Source organism: Saccoglossus kowalevskii, chromosome 10 (assembly GCF_978046115.1).
Source record: "Saccoglossus kowalevskii chromosome 10, keSacKowa6.1, whole genome shotgun sequence".
Classification (NCBI taxonomy): Eukaryota; Metazoa; Hemichordata; class Enteropneusta; family Harrimaniidae; genus Saccoglossus; species Saccoglossus kowalevskii.
Window position 1 is genome coordinate 4,971,508 of NC_140650.1, and position 21,851 is coordinate 4,993,358.

The 21,851-nt window shown below is 35.7% G+C and overlaps 1 protein-coding gene across 4 annotated transcripts in view; it reads left to right on the top strand.

Moving 5' to 3' along the window:
* Window positions 1–21,851, top strand: part of LOC100377226 (inositol polyphosphate-5-phosphatase A-like) — a 105,125-nt gene that overhangs the window by 75,727 nt on the left and 7,547 nt on the right. For 2 of the 4 annotated variants that reach the window (XM_085504169.1, XM_006816211.3), the window contains exons 5-17: window positions 4,715–4,778; window positions 5,252–5,358; window positions 6,529–6,581; window positions 6,733–6,796; window positions 8,240–8,295; window positions 12,817–12,901; window positions 13,293–13,382; window positions 13,478–13,552; window positions 13,738–13,811; window positions 13,960–14,071; window positions 16,051–16,113; window positions 16,737–16,773; window positions 19,091–19,142. In XM_085504169.1, the coding sequence (XP_085360295.1) occupies window positions 4,715–4,778; window positions 5,252–5,358; window positions 6,529–6,581; window positions 6,733–6,796; window positions 8,240–8,295; window positions 12,817–12,901; window positions 13,293–13,382; window positions 13,478–13,552; window positions 13,738–13,811; window positions 13,960–14,071; window positions 16,051–16,113; window positions 16,737–16,773; window positions 19,091–19,125 (915 nt within the window). In that variant the 3' untranslated portion in view covers window positions 19,126–19,142. The remainder of the gene's footprint in view (window positions 1–4,714; window positions 4,779–5,251; window positions 5,359–6,528; window positions 6,582–6,732; window positions 6,797–8,239; window positions 8,296–12,816; window positions 12,902–13,292; window positions 13,383–13,477; window positions 13,553–13,737; window positions 13,812–13,959; window positions 14,072–16,050; window positions 16,114–16,736; window positions 16,774–19,090; window positions 19,143–21,851) is intronic. The other 2 variants (XM_085504171.1, XM_085504168.1) reach the window with 1 other exon arrangement.

The following is a 21,851-nucleotide window of genomic DNA, read 5'->3' on the forward strand; positions in this document are numbered from 1 at the left end:
ATGTAACATTCAATAATTCATTAGACCATGAAGCTTTATGAATGAAAATTTGTAGCTAAAATATGAGCTAAATTTAATTATCAAGATTTGAGTGTAATGAAATATTTTGCTTTTCACTGTTTGACTATTTTATAAACATTTTTCATTTGAATCTAAATAATGCACTGTGATTGGCTATAAGAATGTCACATGATGCAGTCCTATTCCATATAGTATGAATGACAACCTCTCTGATCGGCCGAATAGATTACAACCAAATTTACACCAAAATGTTGTCCGTAACTTTGTTGAAAACTATATTTTCAAATTGACAAACATGTACCATAAGTATTATTCAATGTAAAGATTTTCTTATGTTAGTCAAGATATCAGGTAATTGACATGACTTACCAATGTATTGAGTTATCTATTACATATTTTGCAAACTGTCATCATAATGTGTTGCTTCAATCCTTGTACATTTCTTTTTTGTGCACAGATCAGGTTTATCAGCCAGAATAAAAAAAGTGAAAGCCAAAATAAACATTATGAATGTAAATGTCTGCTATATAAAATGAAAAAAAACTATCAATTTGCCCTTTCTCTTTAATATGAGTTTAATTATTTTTTTAATTCCTTGTAAATCGTGTATGATTTGCCTGGCAGGCTGATTGAAGTGTCTTTACTTTGAAATCAGTGCAATCCAATCTATTCATATTTTGTTCTGTACATCTTCTCAAGTATACAGAGAATCATGGATTGTGACTTTGTACATGTACTAGTAACCTGACCTGACTGTTAAACAATGATCAAGACAAGTGTTACTACCATCAACTAAGTCTGACTCACAGTAACAAAGACAAGCTAGTAAATTTGTCTAACTTAATTAGCATGCTCACTGTTACGCCTAATATGCGATCGTTTCATTGTGTTAACTACTGAATTAGCTTGACTGTTTATTAGGAAAATTAGGAAATTTGGATATTAAACACATTGTACTAACCAGTATACAGTTTATAAAAGAAGTTTAAATAAAATAGACACATATTGTAGCCTCCAGCACATTCTCTGATGTTCCTACCATGATAATAACACAGATTCACAATATAAAGAATCACACAGATATAACACTGCTTGGTAACCTAGCATTACCTCCAAACCATTTATTAAATTACTTTAGAAAATGATTGTCCAACCATTGATCTAATAAAAGCAATAATGAGCTGTGAATTACTGGTATGATTGGAATCTTTAGCTTCTGACAGTGTCTGGTTATAATCGATGGTTTATAATGGAGGAATAATATCAAAGGACGCCTCTTCTCATTTGTCATCAAATTTACAGTGAAATGTCAGCTACTGTTTATAGCTTTAGGATCTATTTGCTGCCAGTTCTGGCTATTCCTTCACACTCCATTTAGCATAACGGCTGACTCACTGACAGACATGAGCAATGGACCCCGGCACTTCTGTGCCATTTTGTACCATTTTGGACTCATCAATTTACTAGATGATGTTTTCACAGCTGATTCGTAGGTCAGCGTTAATGTCTTGGACACTGGTTAGAATGATAAACTGATGGGGTGGGGTGGTGGAAAACCATGAAAATGCAACAAACATGTCATCGGAGCACATGGTGTCAATGAAATATACATTACGTCTTGATCAATAAACCGCATGTACATACACATTGGGGTGGCCACGACTCCATCCCCTACTAGTACTGTTATTAATACTAATGGTTACTAGGTATGTTTGTAATATTGGTTTACTCTATATTTCACCACGGTGTTTAGATACAGTTGGGATGACTACATCTGTTGAAAGATTGTGCAAAGCGGTGCTTGATGCATTCTCCAGTCCTGTTTAATGTAGAGTCAAGAAGACCAAGATGCCTCTGCTCACAAGCACCATAATCTCTGACTGGGATAATGTGCAGTTATGTGGTAGACATAGCCTTTCAGATCAACTAAAATTTGTTTGGTTTAAACAGTTCTAGATTTATACTATTTATACTATTATTAATTAATATAAAATAATTAAACTGTTAATGAATTTATTTAATTATGATTGCCTCGTGTTAATTTTAACAAATTGTAGATCACTGCAGCAGATGCTGGAAAACTAAATGATATAGTATCACGGATAAAGTTTCAAATGAATGCCTACATTGTCAAAATACTTTGTGCTTTATTAGTAAACAGAAATTGATCGTAACCAGAATGAGTTCCCCAATTGTCAAACACTGTGTAATTGTTGGCACCACCAATTTAGACTTTCTGATTTCAATATAAACTATGTGTTAAAATTATAGATAAAATTTTTACCCAAACTGAACCGGAAAAGTTATATGCTGAGTCTAAGTGATTTATAATTCAGACCTCAGTGCCAAAGTGAGTGATTGTGAAATCTTGGAAATAAGTGTTGTAAGATTTTGCCATAGACAACATAATATTAAAATAATAATAATTTATACCTTTCAGGCTCACTTAATATTCTGTTTAATTATGTCAACAGTTTGAAGACTCATCACTCTAGTTGGTTGATTATTTGGTGACATTATATTATGCATTTTCTTCTATTTTGAGTGAAAGCAGTTGGTCATATACTTACATTTACCATACATGTAAATATTATTTTCAACTTCTTGAAAACTGTTTGTCTGATTGATATTTTGTGAATGAGAGTGGCTATACATCAGATCTTGTAAGTCATAATCATACACAGTGATAGACAGTCCATTGAGGGTACATACAGATGTTAAAGATGTCTTACATGTACATGTATGTGCCTTAATGATGGGCAGTCCATTTGGCAAATATAGATGTTAAAGATGTCTTGCGTGTTTTAATGATGGGCAGTCCATTTGTCTTGATGATCCCTAAGTAGACCTCACAGAAGGCCTGATAGTTACAGTAAAGTGCAGCAATGTTCTGAAAAAAAGAAATATGGTGGTCGGTAATCTGTTGGATTTTAGGTGAAACGTAAGCGCTCTTACCGTGCGTCATGTTTCACTAGCATCTAGCAAAGCCGTAGCAGTCTTTAAAGAGATTAGTTGACCAAACACCAGCTGGGAACCCAAAGAACACTGCATAGTATCGGCTTGACCCAGTGGTTGAGGGTTTCAAGTACACGTCAAATCATTTAGCACACCTGCATATAAAAGATCAATAAATACCGGATTTACGTCTCGGGAGTGTTCCCTTGTAACCATGGTGTACACGTTTACTAGCATAGTCCATGTGATTAGTTAGTGCAGGTGTCGTGAGCCTTAACAACAGTACATTGCTATTACATGTCATGATTTCAGTTTATCTTCATTATTACAATTTGTAATAATGTTAATAATGCATTCTTTTGTGTATATCATCGTTGCAGACACACAAGTTTGAGTAACGTTGGCTAATTTTTTATATTATTTTTCTCACCAAGTAACGTTCGTTTGCAAAATGATGTTAATTTTGTTCAAAACTCAGTTGAGATTAAAGAAATAGTATGCTAAAATTGTATGGCCAAACAACTTATAACTATAACTTGTCTGTCGTCGTCCGTGTCAATGTTTTACTTTTTCGACTTCTTCTTGAAAACTACAAGCCTGAATGCTTTGATACTTGGTGTATGTACCTTGGGTAGACCTTTCTCAGATTTGTTCATTTCATGATCATATCTTCAATTCTCTAATTTTGGTGAATATTTTTGTCATTTTTGGTAAAAAGTGATATTTTCGACTTCTTGTTAAAAACTTCAAGTCCGATTGCTTTGATATTACATATATAGGTACTACATGTGGATCTCTCTCAGATTTGTTCATTTTGTAATGATATCTTCAATTCTCTAATTTTGGTGAAGATTTTTGTCATTTTTGGTAAAAAGTGATATTTTCGACACAAAAACCACAATCATTTATAGTGAAAAATGATATTTTTGAATTCTTGTTGAAAACCGCAAGTCCAATCATTTATAGTGAAAAATGATATTTTTGAATTCTTGTTGAAAACAGCAAGTCCCATTGCATTGATACTATGCATATTGTTCATTTTCTAATGATATTTTCTGTTCTTTAATTGAAATGTGCATTGCTAACAGCGGAGCTAACCCAGTCGAGGGGCTGCTTGTTACTTTTTCGACTTCTTCTTGAAAACTCGAAGTCTGATAGCTTTGATACTTGGTGTAGACCTTGGGTAGACCTTACCTAAATTTGTTCATTTCATGATAATATCTTCAATTCTCTAATTTTGATGAATATTTTTGTCATTTTTGTAAATAGTGATATTTTTGACTTCTTGTTGAAAACCCTAATGTCGATTTATTTGATACATATTTTTCATGATGATATCTTCAATTTTGATGAATTTTTGGCTTCATATATCTCAGCCAATAGGCTGCTTGTTAAATAGTTTTGGAAGAACTGTATTTCCTCATCAACTTCAGACATTGCACTGTAGCTAAAGCTGCACAATAGTTAAGTATAATTATCTGTAGTGATTACACTCTGCACGTTAATATCACCTGTTTATAATTAGATGGCTGCCATGTGGCCATATTTTGAGTACGGTAACAGAATCACACCAGTTATCTTCACTCAACAGTTATTCAGATTTTGTGATCAAAGATGGCTGTCTTGTGGCCATATTTGGAGTGAAAGAATCACACCAGTTATCTTATTCAACAGTTATTCAGATTTTTAGGATAGTTTGGATAATTAATTCTTTTATTAATATAATTATATTTTTCAGGCACTTGGTTGTTTATACTTTATTCATGAAAGTCTTCAGAATATATTCTTGTATGATTTTGAAGGTGAGTACATAAAATAGTTTTACAATGATTCAATTGAAATACTCATATGAAGAATGAAAGTACAAGGTAAAACATGAATTCCACCATAACAATTAAAAATACAAATTTGATGCCATCCAATTTGTGATTCTGGCAATATGGTCTCTTGATTGGACACTCAATCTTTATACTACCAGATGATTAAAAAAATTAAATTAAATTTGTGAATACTATTATGATCTTGTGCATTGGTGCACTTTTTAGATGGGAAGCCTGTAGAGTGCAGAGATTTACAAGCAGAACTGTCAGTGTAATGGTTTCACCTAAAAGCTGACATGCCTTCACTGATTGCAATCAAATTTTACAATTATCCCCGGTACATTGTGTATCATGTCACTCACTATCAGCATTTTTTCAAGTTCCAATTCAAAATGGCTGACTCATTTCAGTGTTTATTATTATTGAACATCTTTTGTGTCATCTTTTCACTTCAGCTCTCAAGTTCAGATTTATAAGCGGGAAAGACATCTACACAGGGAGCAAGTTGTTTGAAACAAAGACCCATGAGAAACTCAAATTCCCCATGGAGTTTTTCCCAGAGGTATAGTCATAGTACAACCATCATAATCTTACTATACTTCCCCGATCATAAACCCAGGGGCCTGAACATGTAAAATCGGGAAATTAGGGGGTGGGCTTATACTCGAGGACCCCTATGAAAAGAACATTTTTGTGGGTGTTTAAAATTGTAACCATCTTCTCATCTACAAACAATTACCCAAATTAATAAACATTACGTCTTTTGAGAGAAAAAAATGCGAAACGATTGAGTTGTCATTGATTTCCACAACACTTTTTACAATGAAGAAACAAACATGTTTATGAAAATATGCACATTTTATTACAATATGGTTTACACACCGAGAAAACAGTCAAGGCAAGATCTTTATCATTATCTTCTTTGTGGAATGTTTTCGATCGTACGCAAACTCTTGATACAAAGCAATTTCTTCCATAATGTTTTTCATAATGTTTTGACCTGAAGCAACTTTCTTTGACCTAACAGGTTACGTCTTTCATTAACCAATCAAAATGCTGCGTTGTACAGACAAAGTTTTCCGATTATTGTAATTTTAATAACGCAATCCGGAAGTGAATTATCAAGATGTTAAAATGCAATCTGTTAATACTGATTTCAACAAAAAATGTTGATTTTACCCTAAAAGTGATTGTTTCTCAATTTTCGAAAGGTAAACTGAGGGTAGAGGAAGTATTTAAACCTTTCACGGTCACCAACAGGTCGTGTCAAAGAATAGTTTGCTCGTTCACACCCCATTCATGATAGTCTCAATGGACGTGATTATTCAGAAAAGTTATTCTATGACCAGGTTTCATGACTTAATTGACGATCATATTTTTGGCGTTTTGAAAACTACTACTCAAAAGAAAAATGGATTACTTCAGTATTGCAACATCGGGGTCCATCCTGAGTAAAAACAGAATAGAATAGGTGTGAACCATGTTCTGTACGCAAGTTTTCTCATAAAAGCAGGAACTAAACTACCATACCAATCACGATTTTTATGCAATGAAATACACTTTTTACATGCATATTTTGATAAATGTCGTCCGGTAAAAACACTTTGGGCTATGTCTAAAAACAGAAGGGTGGGCTTATACTCGGGGAGGGGCTTATGATCGGGAAGTACGGTATTAGTCATTGTCATCATAATTTTTTATTAAATTAGCAAATATTTAAACTTAATTTCAGACGAGATGGTCAAGGAAGGGATTTCTCAGAACAAGATGGAGTATAAATGACAGGTCAGTATCCCTGGTAATCTGTGAGTAATGCATATATTAATGGAGCTACTTTGTGATAGATACGTGTATATAGGAAATATAGTAAATATTATTTACAAAGATGTCACAGTAATCAGGCATGTACCTGTAACATCTATCTTTGCTTTTTCAGCATATTTGATTTGGTTGATATTCATTTATTTCACGATGCTTCAAACATTATTGCTGCCGAGAAAGTGAGTAAATTCTATTTTTATTTTGGTTATTTAGGGATTTTTTCTTTGGGAACAATATGTCAAGAGCAATGGAATTTCTGTTGTACAGACAGGGGAAACAAATTATAGAATTTCTGTTGTACAGACAGGGGAAACAAATTATGGAATTTCTGTTGTACAGACAGGGGAAACAAATTATGGAATTTCTGGCACACATTCCATAAGAATAAGGGTATTTCTGGTAAACAGAGTGTGGGACAATTCCTGGTACATAGAGTATGAGAACAGTTGAATTTCTGGTGTACTGACTGAGAACAGTGGATTTTCTGGTGTGCATACTATTATAACAATGGAATTTCTGGTACACAGACTGCAGGAACAATGGAATTCTTGGTGTGCAGATCTCGAGAATACTGGGAAAATATAATTTTGTATGCACTTTAATATTGTTGGATGAATTGGATTCCATTTGTTTCAGAGATGATGACATTTCTGGTTTTCAGACTAATGAACAATAGCATTTCTGTTTCTAAGAATATAAAAAATTAATGCCATTCCTAGTTTGCAGACTGAGAACAATGTCATTCCCTGTTTCTAAGACTGAGAATTGTGGTATTTCTTGTTGTAATTAAGGCACAAAGACTTGAGACTAAGAACATTCTTGGTTTCCACTTTTCACCAATATGATGTGTATAATTTTGTGATCACCCTGTTGTTGCATACATATATGTTCACTCATATGTTCCCATATCATGAAACCACCTCAACTAGCATCTAGAAAGTATGAACTAAAGTCAGAAACTGACAAACACGCTGACGTAAATATACATACAGTCACACACATACACTGATAGACAAATGGAAAGACACTGACACATTGACAGTCAGATAGACATGGATTGACAGACAGACAGACGGACGGACACAGACAGATGGACGGACAGACATTATGCACTGACATACCTCTGAATACACAATACATTTTCAATGACAAGCACAATTTCTCGCTCAGCTCTGTTTCATTAACATGTAATCATCTTCATACAATTCTACCAATACTCCAATTATAAATCACACTATCCCCTTCTGATGTATTTATCTGACAGCAATGCTCATTCAGGTGCAACTTTGTATAATTGATGTGTGTCATCTGTTAGTGTAAAGATCAAACACTATTCTGCACCAATGTATGACATGGTAAGGCTAGTACACACTAATGTCTGATATAATACACACCAATGTATGACATAATACACACTAATGTATGACATATTTAACACCAATGTATGACATAATACACACCAATGTATGACATAATACACACCAATGTATGACATAATACACACCAATGTATGACATAATACACACCAATGTATGACATAATACACAAAAATGTATGACATAATACACAAAAATGTATGACATGGTAATTTGCACTTTCTGATATTTTTTTTTTCTTTACAGTCTCCATCAACATACTCCAATCATCGACGAAAAGCATTAGACCATGCAATACAGCGGTATGTTTTAAGTACTTCCTGTTGTATTTAATACTCACCAACAACAAAACATTTTTTGCCTTGCACATGAAACACACACTTTAATATCAAGTTTTTTTTTGGGGGGGGGGGGGGCGTCACATCGTATATACTAAATCTGGTAACACTCTCACAGTATGTTTTTGTTTCTTACCCAGAGTGCATTGCCTACATATACATGTACATAATTAGTGGTGTTAATATTTAGTTACCCCTTCTATGGAGCACTGCCCACCATATTGTACTGATTTGATCATGTGTCGTCAATGTAACTGTATTTCAAAATGAATAATATTAAATTATTGCTTCGCCAACTACGCTGTGCATTAGTTGGTAACACTCTATCACTCCATGAAATAGACACTAGTATTGCTACACCAACTACGCTGTGCATTAGTTGGTAACACTCTCTATCACACCATGAAATAGACACTAGTATTGCTACACCAACTACGCTGTGCATTAGTTGGTAACACTCTATCACACCATGAAATAGACACTAGTATTGCTACACCAACTACGCTGTGCATTAGTTGGTAACACTCTCTATCACACCATGAAATAGACACTAGTATTGCTACACCAACTACGCTGTGCATTAGTTGGTAACACTCTATCACACCATGAAATAGACACTAGTATTGCTACACCAACTACGCTGTGCATTAGTTGGTAACACTCTCTATCACACCATGAAATAGACACTAGTATTGCTACGCCAACTACGCTGTGCATTAGTTGGTAACACTCTATCACACCATGAAATAGACACTAGTATTGCTTCGCCAACTACGCTGTGCATTAGTTGGTAACACTCTATCACACCATGAAATAGACACTAGTATTGCTTCGCCAACTACGCTGTGCATTAGTTGGTAACACTCTCTATCACACCATGAAATAGACAGTAGTATTGCTACGCCAACTACGCTGTGCATTAGTTGGTAACACTCTATTACACCATGAAATAGACACTAGTATTGCTACGCCAACTACGCTGTGCATTAGTTGGTAACACTCTATCACACCATGAAATAGACACTAGTATTGCTACACCAACTACGCTGTACATTAGTTGGTAACACTCTAACACACCATGAAATAGACACTAGTATTGCTTCGCCAACTACGCTGTGCATTAGTTGGTAACACTCTATCACACCATGAAATAGACAGTAGTATTGCTACGCCAACTACGCTGTGCATTAGTTGGTAACACTCTATCACACCATGAAATAGACAGTAGTATTGCTACGCCAACTACCCTGTGCATTAGTTGGTAACACTCTATCACACCATGAAATAGACACTAGTATTGCTTCGCCAACTACGCTGTGCATTAGTTGGTAACACTCTATCACACCATGAAATAGACACTAGTATTGCTACACCAATTACGCTGTGCATTAGTTGGTAACACTCTCTATCACACCATGAAATAGACACTAGTATTGCTTCGCCAACTACGCTGTGCATTAGTTGGTAACACTCTATTACACCATGAAATAGACACTAGTATTGCTACGCCAACTACGCTGTGCATTAGTTGGTAACACTCTATCACACCATGAAATAGACACTAGTATTGCTATGCCAACTACGCTGTGCATTAGTTGGTAACACTCTCTATCACACCATGAAATAGACACTAGTATTGCTACACCAACTACGCTGTGCATTAGTTGGTAACACTCTATCACACCATGAAATAGACACTAGTATTGCTTCGCCAACTACGCTGTGCATTAGTTGGTAACACTCTCTATCACACCACGAAATAGACACTAGTATTGCTACGCCAACTACGCTGTGCATTAGTTGGTAACACTCTATCACACCATGAAATAGACAGTAGTATTGCTGCGCCAACTACGCTGTGCATTAGTTGGTAACACTCTCTATCACACCATGAAATAGACAGTAGTATTGCTACGCCAACTACGCTGTGCATTAGTTGGTAACACTCTATCACACCATGAAATAGACAGTAGTATTGCCTCGCCAACTACGCTGTGCATTAGTTGGTAACACTCCCTATCACACCATGAAATAGACACTAGTATTGCTACGCCAACTACGCTGTGCATTAGTTGGTAACACTCTATCACACCATGAAATAGACACTAGTATTGCTACGCCAACTACGCTGTGCATTAGTTGGTAACACTCCCTATCACACCATGAAATAGACAGTAGTATTGCTACGCCAACTACGCTGTGCATTAGTTGGTAACACTCTATTACACCATAAAATAGACACTAGTATTGCTACGCCAACTACGCTGTGCATTAGTTGGTAACACTCTATCACACCATGAAATAGACACTAGTATTGCTACGCCAACTACGCTGTGCATTAGTTGGTAACACTCTATCACACCATGAAATAGACACTAGTATTGCTTCGCCAACTACGCTGTGCATTAGTTGGTAACACTCTCTATCACACCATGAAATAGACACTAGTATTGCTACGCCAACTACGCTGTGCATTAGTTGGTAACACTCTATCACACCATGAAATAGACACTAGTATTGCTTCGCCAACTACGCTGTGCATTAGTTGGTAACACTCTCTATCACACCATGAAATAGACACTAGTATTGCTACGCCAACTACGCTGTGCATTAGTTGGTAACACTCTATCACACCATGAAATAGACACTAGTATTGCTACGCCAACTACGCTGTGCATTAGTTGGTAACACTCTATCACACCATGAAATAGACACTAGTATTGCTTCGCCAACTACGCTGTGCATTAGTTGGTAACACTCTCTATCACACCATGAAATAGACACTAGTATTGCTACGCCAACTACGCTGTGCATTAGTTGGTAACACTCTATCACACCATGAAATAGACACTAGTATTGCTGCGCCAACTACGCTGTGCATTAGTTGGTAACACTATATCACACCATGAAATAGACACTAGTATTGCTGCGCCAACTACGCTGTGCATTAGTTGGTAACACTATATCACACCATGAAATAGACACTAGTATTGCTACGCCAACTACGCTGTGCATTAGTTGGTAACACTCCCTATCACACCATGAAATAGACACTAGTATTGCTACGCCAACTACGCTGTGCATTAGTTGGTAACACTCTATCACACCATGAAATAGACACTAGTATTGCTACGCCAACTACGCTGTGCATTAGTTGGTAACACTCTATCACACCATGAAATAGACAGTAGTATTGCTGCGCCAACTACGCTGTGCATTAGTTGGTAACACTCTATCACACCATGAAATAGACACTAGTATTGCTACGCCAACTACGCTGTGCATTAGTTGGTAACACTCCCTATCACACCATGAAATAGACACTAGTATTGCTACGCCAACTACGCTGTGCATTAGTTGGTAACACTCTCTATCACACCATGAAATAGACACTAGTATTGCTACGCCAACTACGCTGTGCATTAGTTGGTAACACTCTATCACACCATGAAATAGACACTAGTATTGCTTCGCCAACTACGCTGTGCATTAGTTGGTAACACTCTATCACCCCATGAAATAGACCAATCCACCGAGGATTATAAAGCAATAGTTTGTCTTGGAATACCAGCTTTGTAGGGTTACTAGGTTTAAGGCAGACTTAACACTGTTCAAATATGCTATAAAAAGTATGTGTTAACATGAAAGACGCCTGCAAACAGCCATGATGACAAGAGTGTACTTAATACAGAGTTCAGATGTGGTTGATCTGAAAGTGGACAACAAAGCTTGGACCAGGTGGGGGTAATTTTAATCCAGCTGTTTGGTACAATAAACACATTAAGGTTAGAGGGAGTGATCAATGATCATTGCATATGTTGATTATGCTTATAACAATTGTCATCATGATAGACTAATAAATTTGTAAATAAAATATGATATTGTGAGAGAGTGTTGTGATTTAAACGTAAAGCTGTGAAAAACGGGAAATTTTCCGGAGGGAGGGGGGTTCATGTTAAGGTTCAGTGCAGTTTCCATAGCAGGCATTCTAAGACCCACACTCATACTTTATTTGGTCAATGTATAATCTATTATAGTTGTATGTAAATAAACTGTATTTAATTTGTGAATGATTTCAAATATATCCATTTCTAGAAAATATGCGTTCGGAAATGGGATTGCTACATTTGTTTTTTAAAGCATTCTAAAATAAACATTTGTAGTAACTCAGTGAAGTGAAGCAAGTGAGAAAAATAATTCTGAATATACAAACTGTACATACCAAAACAACCAGTGTACATACAATATTAGAGAATCTAACAGTTTCAATGAACACTTTGATGTGGATGTTTGCTATAAGTGTAGTCAATATATTTTTCAACATACAGTATTTACCAGCAATATTAAAAATGACATGTTCTTGTTCATATTGCATTTTTAAAGCAATGACAATAATCTATCACCTAGAAATATTACACATCTACAACTGACAATTCACTTTATAATGTCCGGTATTTTGTTTCAAATTTATGTTGTTTTTTTTAGGTTTTCTTCAGATAAATATGATAAAGTGCCATTTATTATGTTTGGTGACTTTAACTTCAGACTAGACCAGTATGGGGTCATTAAGGTGAGAACCAGGCTAGCTTATATTAATATGCAGCATTGAATGTGAACCGAGTCTTCGCATGGATATGTGTTGTTATCTGTGATTTAGTGATTCAGTGATTCTCAAGTGTTGAATTTTCTGCACTTCAATGATAGAGATGAGATTGAATGATGACATTACACGATTATTGAGAGTGATTCTGCACTGATTCATTGATGACATTTCTTAAGTGATCAGGAAATTATTAAATTTCAATTTTCGACTGCTGTGTGCAAAGCATACAATGGGTGTCTTTTCAGCTAACCCCATCTGTGTGTGCATGTGTATCTGTCTGTTTCAATGATATATTAAGACTAACACATGTAAACAAAGTAAACAATAATATTTTGCGATTAAATTTATTCTATTTCAGTCGCTGTGTGCGAAGGCCACTGCAGAGTACCTAAAGGAGAATGATGAAATAAAGAGAGTGACTTACATCGAAAATGACAACAAGAATAAGGTACGAGTTGATGAATATGGTCATTCCATTGAATTATAAATCCAAAAAGTGTATTTGTCTATAAATGGGTCTTTAAACATTTCTTTCACCATCAGGTTATCTTAACAATGGAAAAAAAGAAGTTCACGCCCCATAATCCTAAGATCTACACTGAAAATAAAGGCAGATGGGTGAGTGACATAGTAATTCTGTTACATATGGAATCCTGTGTTGCAGTATACAAATTACAGCAATATGCAAATTACAACATCCTATGGAAGCACGTGTTGCAATATGCAAATTACAAGAACATCATGTTGTGTGAATAACACTGGTCTCTCTATGCTATATAAAACAAACTTTTTTATTATTACAGTTACGAAAGTTTGACCGAGAAGCTAGGTACTTTTATGACAGACTATATGAATATGATGTAGAATTCCCCCCAAGGTGAGACAAGATTATGGGCATCAATATAACACTTTCCTATCTGTGGTATCATTCCACCTGGGCAAGCTTGTTATAGTTACACTATGTTAATTCTCTCAACCTATACTGACACTGTAATATATTATTTGATAATTTTGTCTATTTTCAGTTATCCGTATTCTGAGGATCTCAATAAAGGCCATGATTATATGGGTACAAGGATACCTGGTTGGTGTGATAGGATATTACTGTCTCACTCTGCCAGAGATTTAGTACAAAAGGTACAGTGTCCTCTAATATTATTCTGTGTGTGCAATAAGGTTACTTTTAATTTTAACTTTAAGTTTAGTATTAAAAACAGTACATTGGTCAGTAATTCACAATTTATTGTTCCTAGTTCGAATGAAGACCGAAAATAGGGATTTATTGATCCGTGTGTGTGTATCCATGCATGCATGCATACGTCTGTCCGTCCTTATCCAGTCTTACCTCACACATGCTTGAGCCGAAGTTCAAATTCAGCCATTGCATTGCAACATGCATTAGTTTCATGATCCAATTCAAGATGGCCGAATGACAGCCATTTTGATGCCAAAAATGCACACTTTCATGATTCAGGAACCTTATCTCAGTCATTTGTAGCAGGTTTGGTTTAATTTTGGTACATACATTGAACACAATAGGATCTTGATGCCCATCATTTTATTTTTTTAATCAAGTTCAAAATGCCTGACTGGCGGCCATTTTGTTCAAAGAATGCAGTTCTGAATTCATATATCTGACATGCTAAGACTGATCACATACATCATATCTAACATACATGTATGCACATGCATTTGTTTCATGATCTGTTTCATGATGGCCGATTAGCAGCCATTTTAAAGCCACAAATATCTCAAAATTACACACTTTCACCATTTTGGAATCCGATCTCTGTTGTGCATCAGATTTTGAACATTATGGGACCTTGATGCACTCCATTTTATTTTTCGTATTGAGTTTGGTTCAAAATAGTTCACTGGTGGCCATTTTGTTTCACATCTTCATTCTGACTGGTCCAATCAAGCTCAAACTTTACACATACATCAGACATTATATCAGACAAACGCACATGCATTTTTGCCACCATCAAATCCAAAATGACTGAAACGAATGCAGTTCCACAGAGCATATCTCATACATACCCGGACCAATCAAGTTTGAACTTCACAAATACATCACACATCAGTTATATATATATCTCACATCTATAATACAAATAGAGACTATGTCATTGACAATGACTTATTAAATGTTGCTTTATAACAAGACAGAAATGCCTCATAGTAGGAATATAAGTAAAAATATATTGTAATTGTGTATGTTTAATTGCTAAGGAATCATGAAATCGGTAAATAAAACTTTTTAATTTATTGTTAATGTACTCATTGTTATTCATTTTATTTTTATTTGGACCTTATTTTTACGTAAGTCAGTGTTGTGTTAATAAATAAATATACAAACATGCCTGGGCAGATATCAGTCAGACATACTACTGAGATTATTGTTTGTATTTGTTATAATGCAATTTACAGAATGATGATGTAATTCCGCTTACTCAATGAGTTTTTTTTTTTTCATTTGTGAACTTGATTGTTATTGAGCTAGAATTTGTTGCCCAGTTCACTTTTCCAAAAATCCATCTTGATGTCTCATCATTGGCAAAAGTCACATGATGTAGGCACAAGCCATGGGGACAAGAAATCAAAGCCATCCGATGTTTCTTTCAGTGATCCATATCGTTCTAGAGACAGCTCCAACTAACCCTGCGTGATCCTGTTGTCTCTTATGGGAATTACCTTATATGACCCTAAGAGGACGATGTCACAGGAAATTATCCATTTTCAATCAAGGTTACATGTGTGTTTACCCATTCAAGGTCAAGGACTACTTCCTGTTTAGTGGTTAGGGAATGTATGAAATCACGTTGTGCATCTACACCTTAGTTCAACTTTTTTTAACACTCTTTCACGGCTTACATCACAAGGTTCACATACTTATTTCAAGGCAGACAAACCTGTGCATCCACCAATATTTATTACAGCAAGTTAATTATTGTGCTCATTGAATTTCTCCTATTGTAATCAAATTGAACGTGAGAAATGGTTTCATTTACTTTGCAATGTTGAGAGTCGCATCTTAATAGTTATATATATTGTTCAGTGTATGTTATCTTTATCAGAAAAGTATTACCATTATGTTATTGTTTTTTTTGTTTTAGGATATTGTTCATCCGCCAAACTATAGTGTTATAGGTCCAGATGTATGTATGGGAGATCACAAGGTAGGAATAAGTTCAATTATAACATTGTAGTTATTGTATGGGAGAAACATTTCAGTTCATCATTCAACCTATACCATTATAGGTCTTGATAGATTATGTAGGTCAAAGTTCATAATATCCTACTCATCAATTTAAGATTATGACTTCCTCTGGCGTCCTAGGGATTCACCATAATTTCACTGACATCCCAGGAAGTCACCATGACTTCACTGGGGCTTTAAGGAATCCCAGTGACTTTCTTATGGGTCGTAGGGAGTCACACTGACTTTCACTAGGGGTCTAGGGAGTCACACTGACTTTCACTGGGGGTCTAGGGAGTCACACTGACGTTCACTGAGGCCCTGGATAGTCACACTGAATTTCATTTAGGCCCCAGAGAGTCAAACTGACTTTCACCAGGGGCCTAGGGAGTCACAGTGACTTTTACTCAGGACCTAGAGAGTCACAGTGACTATCACTTGGGGCCTAGGGAGTCATAATGGCTTTTGTTCATGAATTCTATTTGATTATCAAATTATGAAAATTGATAGCGATGAAAATATAACAGTATCTTTGTGTACATGATGACAGATATTTACAAAATAATAATAATTTGTTTATTCTTTTTTTTCTTCTCGCTACAGCCAGTGTTCTTGTTCTTCAAATTAATTGGCGGGAAAGGTAAAAATTGTCTCTGCTTTTCATCATGTACTTCGTCTTGTATTTAATTGTGATGTGTTGTCTTGCTTGTAAACGTCTTGTAAGTTTAAATGCATTCATTCAACTTTTCAGCTCTGTAGGGCTAGGAGTCATGGATCTGCATAAATCCTGGTAACACTTATTGCTTCTTTCCTTCAGTATATCTAACTTCATTGCTGCCTTCTCTCATTGTAGACAATTTACTCCAAAAATGGCTTTTGTATCAGTTTGATAAAATCTGTTACTTTGAAAAAGATGAAGATATTCTGTTTTCAGAGGTTCATTGATATTATAAGGTTATCACCTGATATCACCTATTCCTAGAGCTGGTTAATGATGTCATGGACTATTTTCGGTTTCGGATAATACTAGCCTCACTTGTATCAACCAGCTGTTGGTATCAGGTAATAACTTTTTTATCACATGACCAATGTCAAAACGACAGAGAAATTGCATTTTTCATATTTTCATAAAATTTAGCTTTGTGAATCATATTGTAAATACTGTAAACCACTTTAATTTTGTGAGGCAAATTTTGTACAAATGTCAGCGGCTTCAGGAATGCCGTAAAATCCTCAAATCACAACAATTCCTAGCAGCAAAAATTAAGCATTTTCCATTAGTTTAATCACACATAAAAACATAACAAACAATTCCCCAACTCAAAATTAAGTGGTCTACAATACAATGTAGTTTAATCGCATGTAAAAACATAAACTACTCCAATCTCAAAATTAAGCGGTCTACTATAGTTTCATCACATATGAAAACATAACAAGCGATTCCAGAACTCGAAACACCTTTGATTAACTTTCTGCATCATGAGAGTTTGTACAAGAGAATATTTTGTCCTAATTATAGGAAGATACTTGTCCTTGCAATGGTGGCACAATCAAACAGACCAATGTAATATTTTTAATAGATGAAATTTGGTGACCGATGTCACATTAAATATTTCTTTTCTGTATAGCAACGCATTTAAGTAATATAATGATTATTTATGATAATGAGCTGAAAATTGGTGTTTAGATGCTGTTTCTATATGCACAGCCAGATTTCTAGGTGCTGTTCACAATTACATAGCCAGATGTTTAGGTGCTGTTCACAATTACATAGCCAGATGTCTAGGTGCTGTTCACAATTACATAGCCATATGTTTAGGTGCTGTTCACAAATGCATAGCCAGATTTCCAGGTGATGTTCGCAATTGCATAGCCAGATGTTTAGGTGCTGTTCACAATTGCAAAGCCAGATTTCTAGGTGCTGTACACAATTACATAGCCAGATGTTTAGGTGCTGTTCACAATTACATAGCCAGATGTTTAGGTGCTGTTCACAATTGCATAGTCAGATGTTTAGGTGCTGTTCACTTGTGCATAGTGAGATGTCCAGGTGCTGTTCACAAATGTAAAGCCAGATGTCTAGGTGCTGTTCACAATTGCAAAGCCAGATGTCTAGGTGCTGTTCACAATTGCATAGCCAGATGTTTAGGTGCTGTTCACAATTGCATAGCCAGATGTTTAGGTGCTGTTCACAATTGCATAGCCAGATGTTTAGGTGCTGTTCACAATTACATAGCCAAATGTTTAGGTGCTGTTCCCAATTGCATAGCCAGATGTTTAGGTGCTGTTCACAATTGCATAGCCAGATGTTTAGGTGCTGTTCACAAATGCAAAGCCCGATGTCTAGGTGCTGTTCACAAATGCAAAGCCAGATGTCTAGGTGCTGTTCACAAATGCAAAGCCCGATGTCTAGATGCTGTTCACAAATGCAAAGCCCGATGTCTAGGTGCTGTTCACAAATGCAAAGCCAGATGTCTAGGTGCTGTTCACAAATGCAAAGCCAGATGTCTAGGTGCTGTTCACAAATGCAAAGTCCGATGTCTAGGTGCTGTTCACAAATGCATAGCCAGATGTCTAGGTGCTGTTCACAATTACATTGCCAGATCTCTAGGTGCTGTTGCATAGTATTCATAGTATGACCAAACAAATATTTATGTGGGTTTAAAATGTTCCTTTTGGCTCAGTATTTAATTGATTAAAAAAATATGGATTATTTCATTTAAATTTAGATATTTCCAGTATTGATATCATGTATTAAATGTTTGCCTCAAGTATTTTCTCAGCACATTGGTTTTCTAAGTTTAATTTGATTTTCCATTTGTTGTGAACTTATTTAATTGTATGCTATCATTGTTTGCCCGACAATGTTGTCATTAATGCTCTGTTCATTATTTATACATTTACAAGCATGCTGCATGTATGATTAGTTGACGTTTTTATTTTCAAACTTCTTGTAGATGAACCACCTCGAAAACGTGCTAAGTCTGAATGAAGTAATGAGTGCATGCTGTAAGTTGAACTAAACCTTTGTCATTCCTTGTTGCACCCATATTATCCTACTGCAACCATTGATGTTCCACTGTTAAACCCAAATACCAACCTTGTTATTCCTTGTTGCACCCATATTACCCTACAGCAACCATTGATGTTCCATTGTTAAACCCAACTATCTTCCTTGTTATTCCTTGTTGCACCCATATTACCCTACTGGAACTATTGATGTTCCATTGTTACACCCAAATACCAACCTTGTTATTCCTTGTTGCACCCATATTACCCTACTGCAACCATTGATGTTCCACTGTTAAACCCAAATACCAACCTTGTTATTCCTTGTTGCACCCATATTACCCTACAGCAACCATTGATGTTCCATTGTTAAACCCAACTATCTTCCTTGTTATTCCTTGTTGCACCCATATTACCCTACTGGAACTATTGATGTTCCATTGTTACACCCAAATACCAACCTTGTTATTCCTTGTTGCACCCATATTACCCTACTGCAACCATTGATGTTCCACTGTTAAACCCAAATACCAACCTTGTTATTCCTTGTTGCACCCATATTACCCTACAGCAACCATTGATGTTCCATTGTTAAACCCAACTATCTTCCTTGTTATTCCTTGTTGCACCCATATTACCCTACTGGAACCATTGATGTTCCATTTTTACACCCGAATACCAACCTTGTTATTCCTTAATTAACCCATGTTACCTACTTGCAATCATTGATAGTCCATTGTTACACCCAAATATCAACCTTGTTATTCCTTGTTGCACCTATATTACCCCACAGCAACCATTAATGTTCCATTGTTAAACCCAAATACCAACCTTGTTATTCCTTGTTGCACCCATCTTACCCTACAGCAACCAGTGATGTTCCATTGTTAAACCCAAATACCAACCTTGTTATTCCTTGTTGCACCCATCTTACCCTACAGCAACCAGTGATGTTCCATTGTTAAACCCAAATACCAACCTTGTTATTCCTTGTTGCACCCATCTTACCCTACAGCAACCATTGATGTTCCATTGTTAAACCCAAATACCAACCTTGTTATTCCTTGTTGCACCCATATTACCCTATAACTACCATTGATGTTCCATTTTTACACCCGAATACCAACCTTGTCATTCCTTAATTAACCCATGTTATCCTACTGCGACTGTTGATGTTCCATTGTTAAACCCAAATACCAACCTTGTTATTCTTTGTTGCACCCATATTACCCTACAACTACCATTGATGTTCATTGTTACACCCAAATACCAACCTTGTCATACCTTAATTAACCCATATTACCTACTGCAATCATTAATGTTCCATATTAGGTCCAAAAATAAAGTTTTCCAAATTATTCTGATGTGCATGCCTAGCTGACTATTATATTTTAACATGTGTGCGCAATTTATTTTGCTTTTGCATCAAATTAAATTTGCCTTTCATTTTCTGATTTGCCTTAAATGAAGGTATATGAATTAACTTGTCTGTCTGGCATTGTCCTTCTCCAATCATTCCCAAATATTGTCAATCAATGTATATTTCTGATGCAATTCAGTGCTGGCAAGTTTGGGACATATATTTTGGGAGATGTTGGTAAAAGTGTGTCTATAAAATCTGGATGTACTTAATCAGTAAAGCACTTGATAAGCTACATTTTTGTACACTTTGTTGCAACCTTAAAATCTATCTAGTTATAATATCACCATTGTTCATGAAACATTTGGTGTTTTTTTCTGTAACTCTGCAAGATCGGTTACTTACAGCGTGTTGTATCAATAATTTTTTCTCTCCCCACCGAAAGTACATGGTTATACTCTTCTCAGTTTGGTCAGTGTATTGGTCATTTTATAACTGTCTTGCAATTGGCTAAATTCTGATTCATTGCAGTCTTGTTTCTGTTTAGCCTGTTTTACAGAAAAATCTGTTTTTAATTTACAGAAAAAATATCTGAAATCTGAATTTCTTGTAAAAGAAAGGTGTCAATCTCTACTACATCTGTATTTTAATCCTATCCTATTGAGTTCAAACCAACTTTGTACCCATTGAATGCCAACCAACTTTGTACCCATCTTGTACCCATTGAATGCCAACCAACTTTGTACCCATCTTGTACCCATTGAATGCCAACCAACTTTGTACCCATATTGTACCCAATAAATGTTAACCACTTTGTACCCTGAATGCCAACCAAATTTTTACCAATATTGTACACATTGAATGTCAGCGAACTTTGTACCTATTGAATATCAGCCATCTTTGTATTCATGTTACACCCATTGAATGTCAGCCGTATTTGTACCTATTGAATGTTAGCCATCTTTGTACCCATCTTGTACCCATTGAATGTCAACCAACTTTGTACCCATTGATTGCCACACAACTTTGTACCCATATTGTACCCATTTAATGTTAACCACCTTGTACCCATCTTGTGCCCATTGAATGCCAACCAAATTTGGACTCGTATTGTACCCATTGAATGTCAGCCAACTTTGTACCTACATTGTACCCATTGAATGTTAACTACCTTTGTACCCACAATGTATCCATTGAATGTCAGCCAACTTTGTACCCATTAATAGTCAACTTTTTTATGCACACCACATCAAACTTCCAATTAACACATAGCAATAATGTGCCTTAGGCAAACCTTATACATTCACCTGTATTAAGATATATTCACATAGAAACATAACTTGACACTT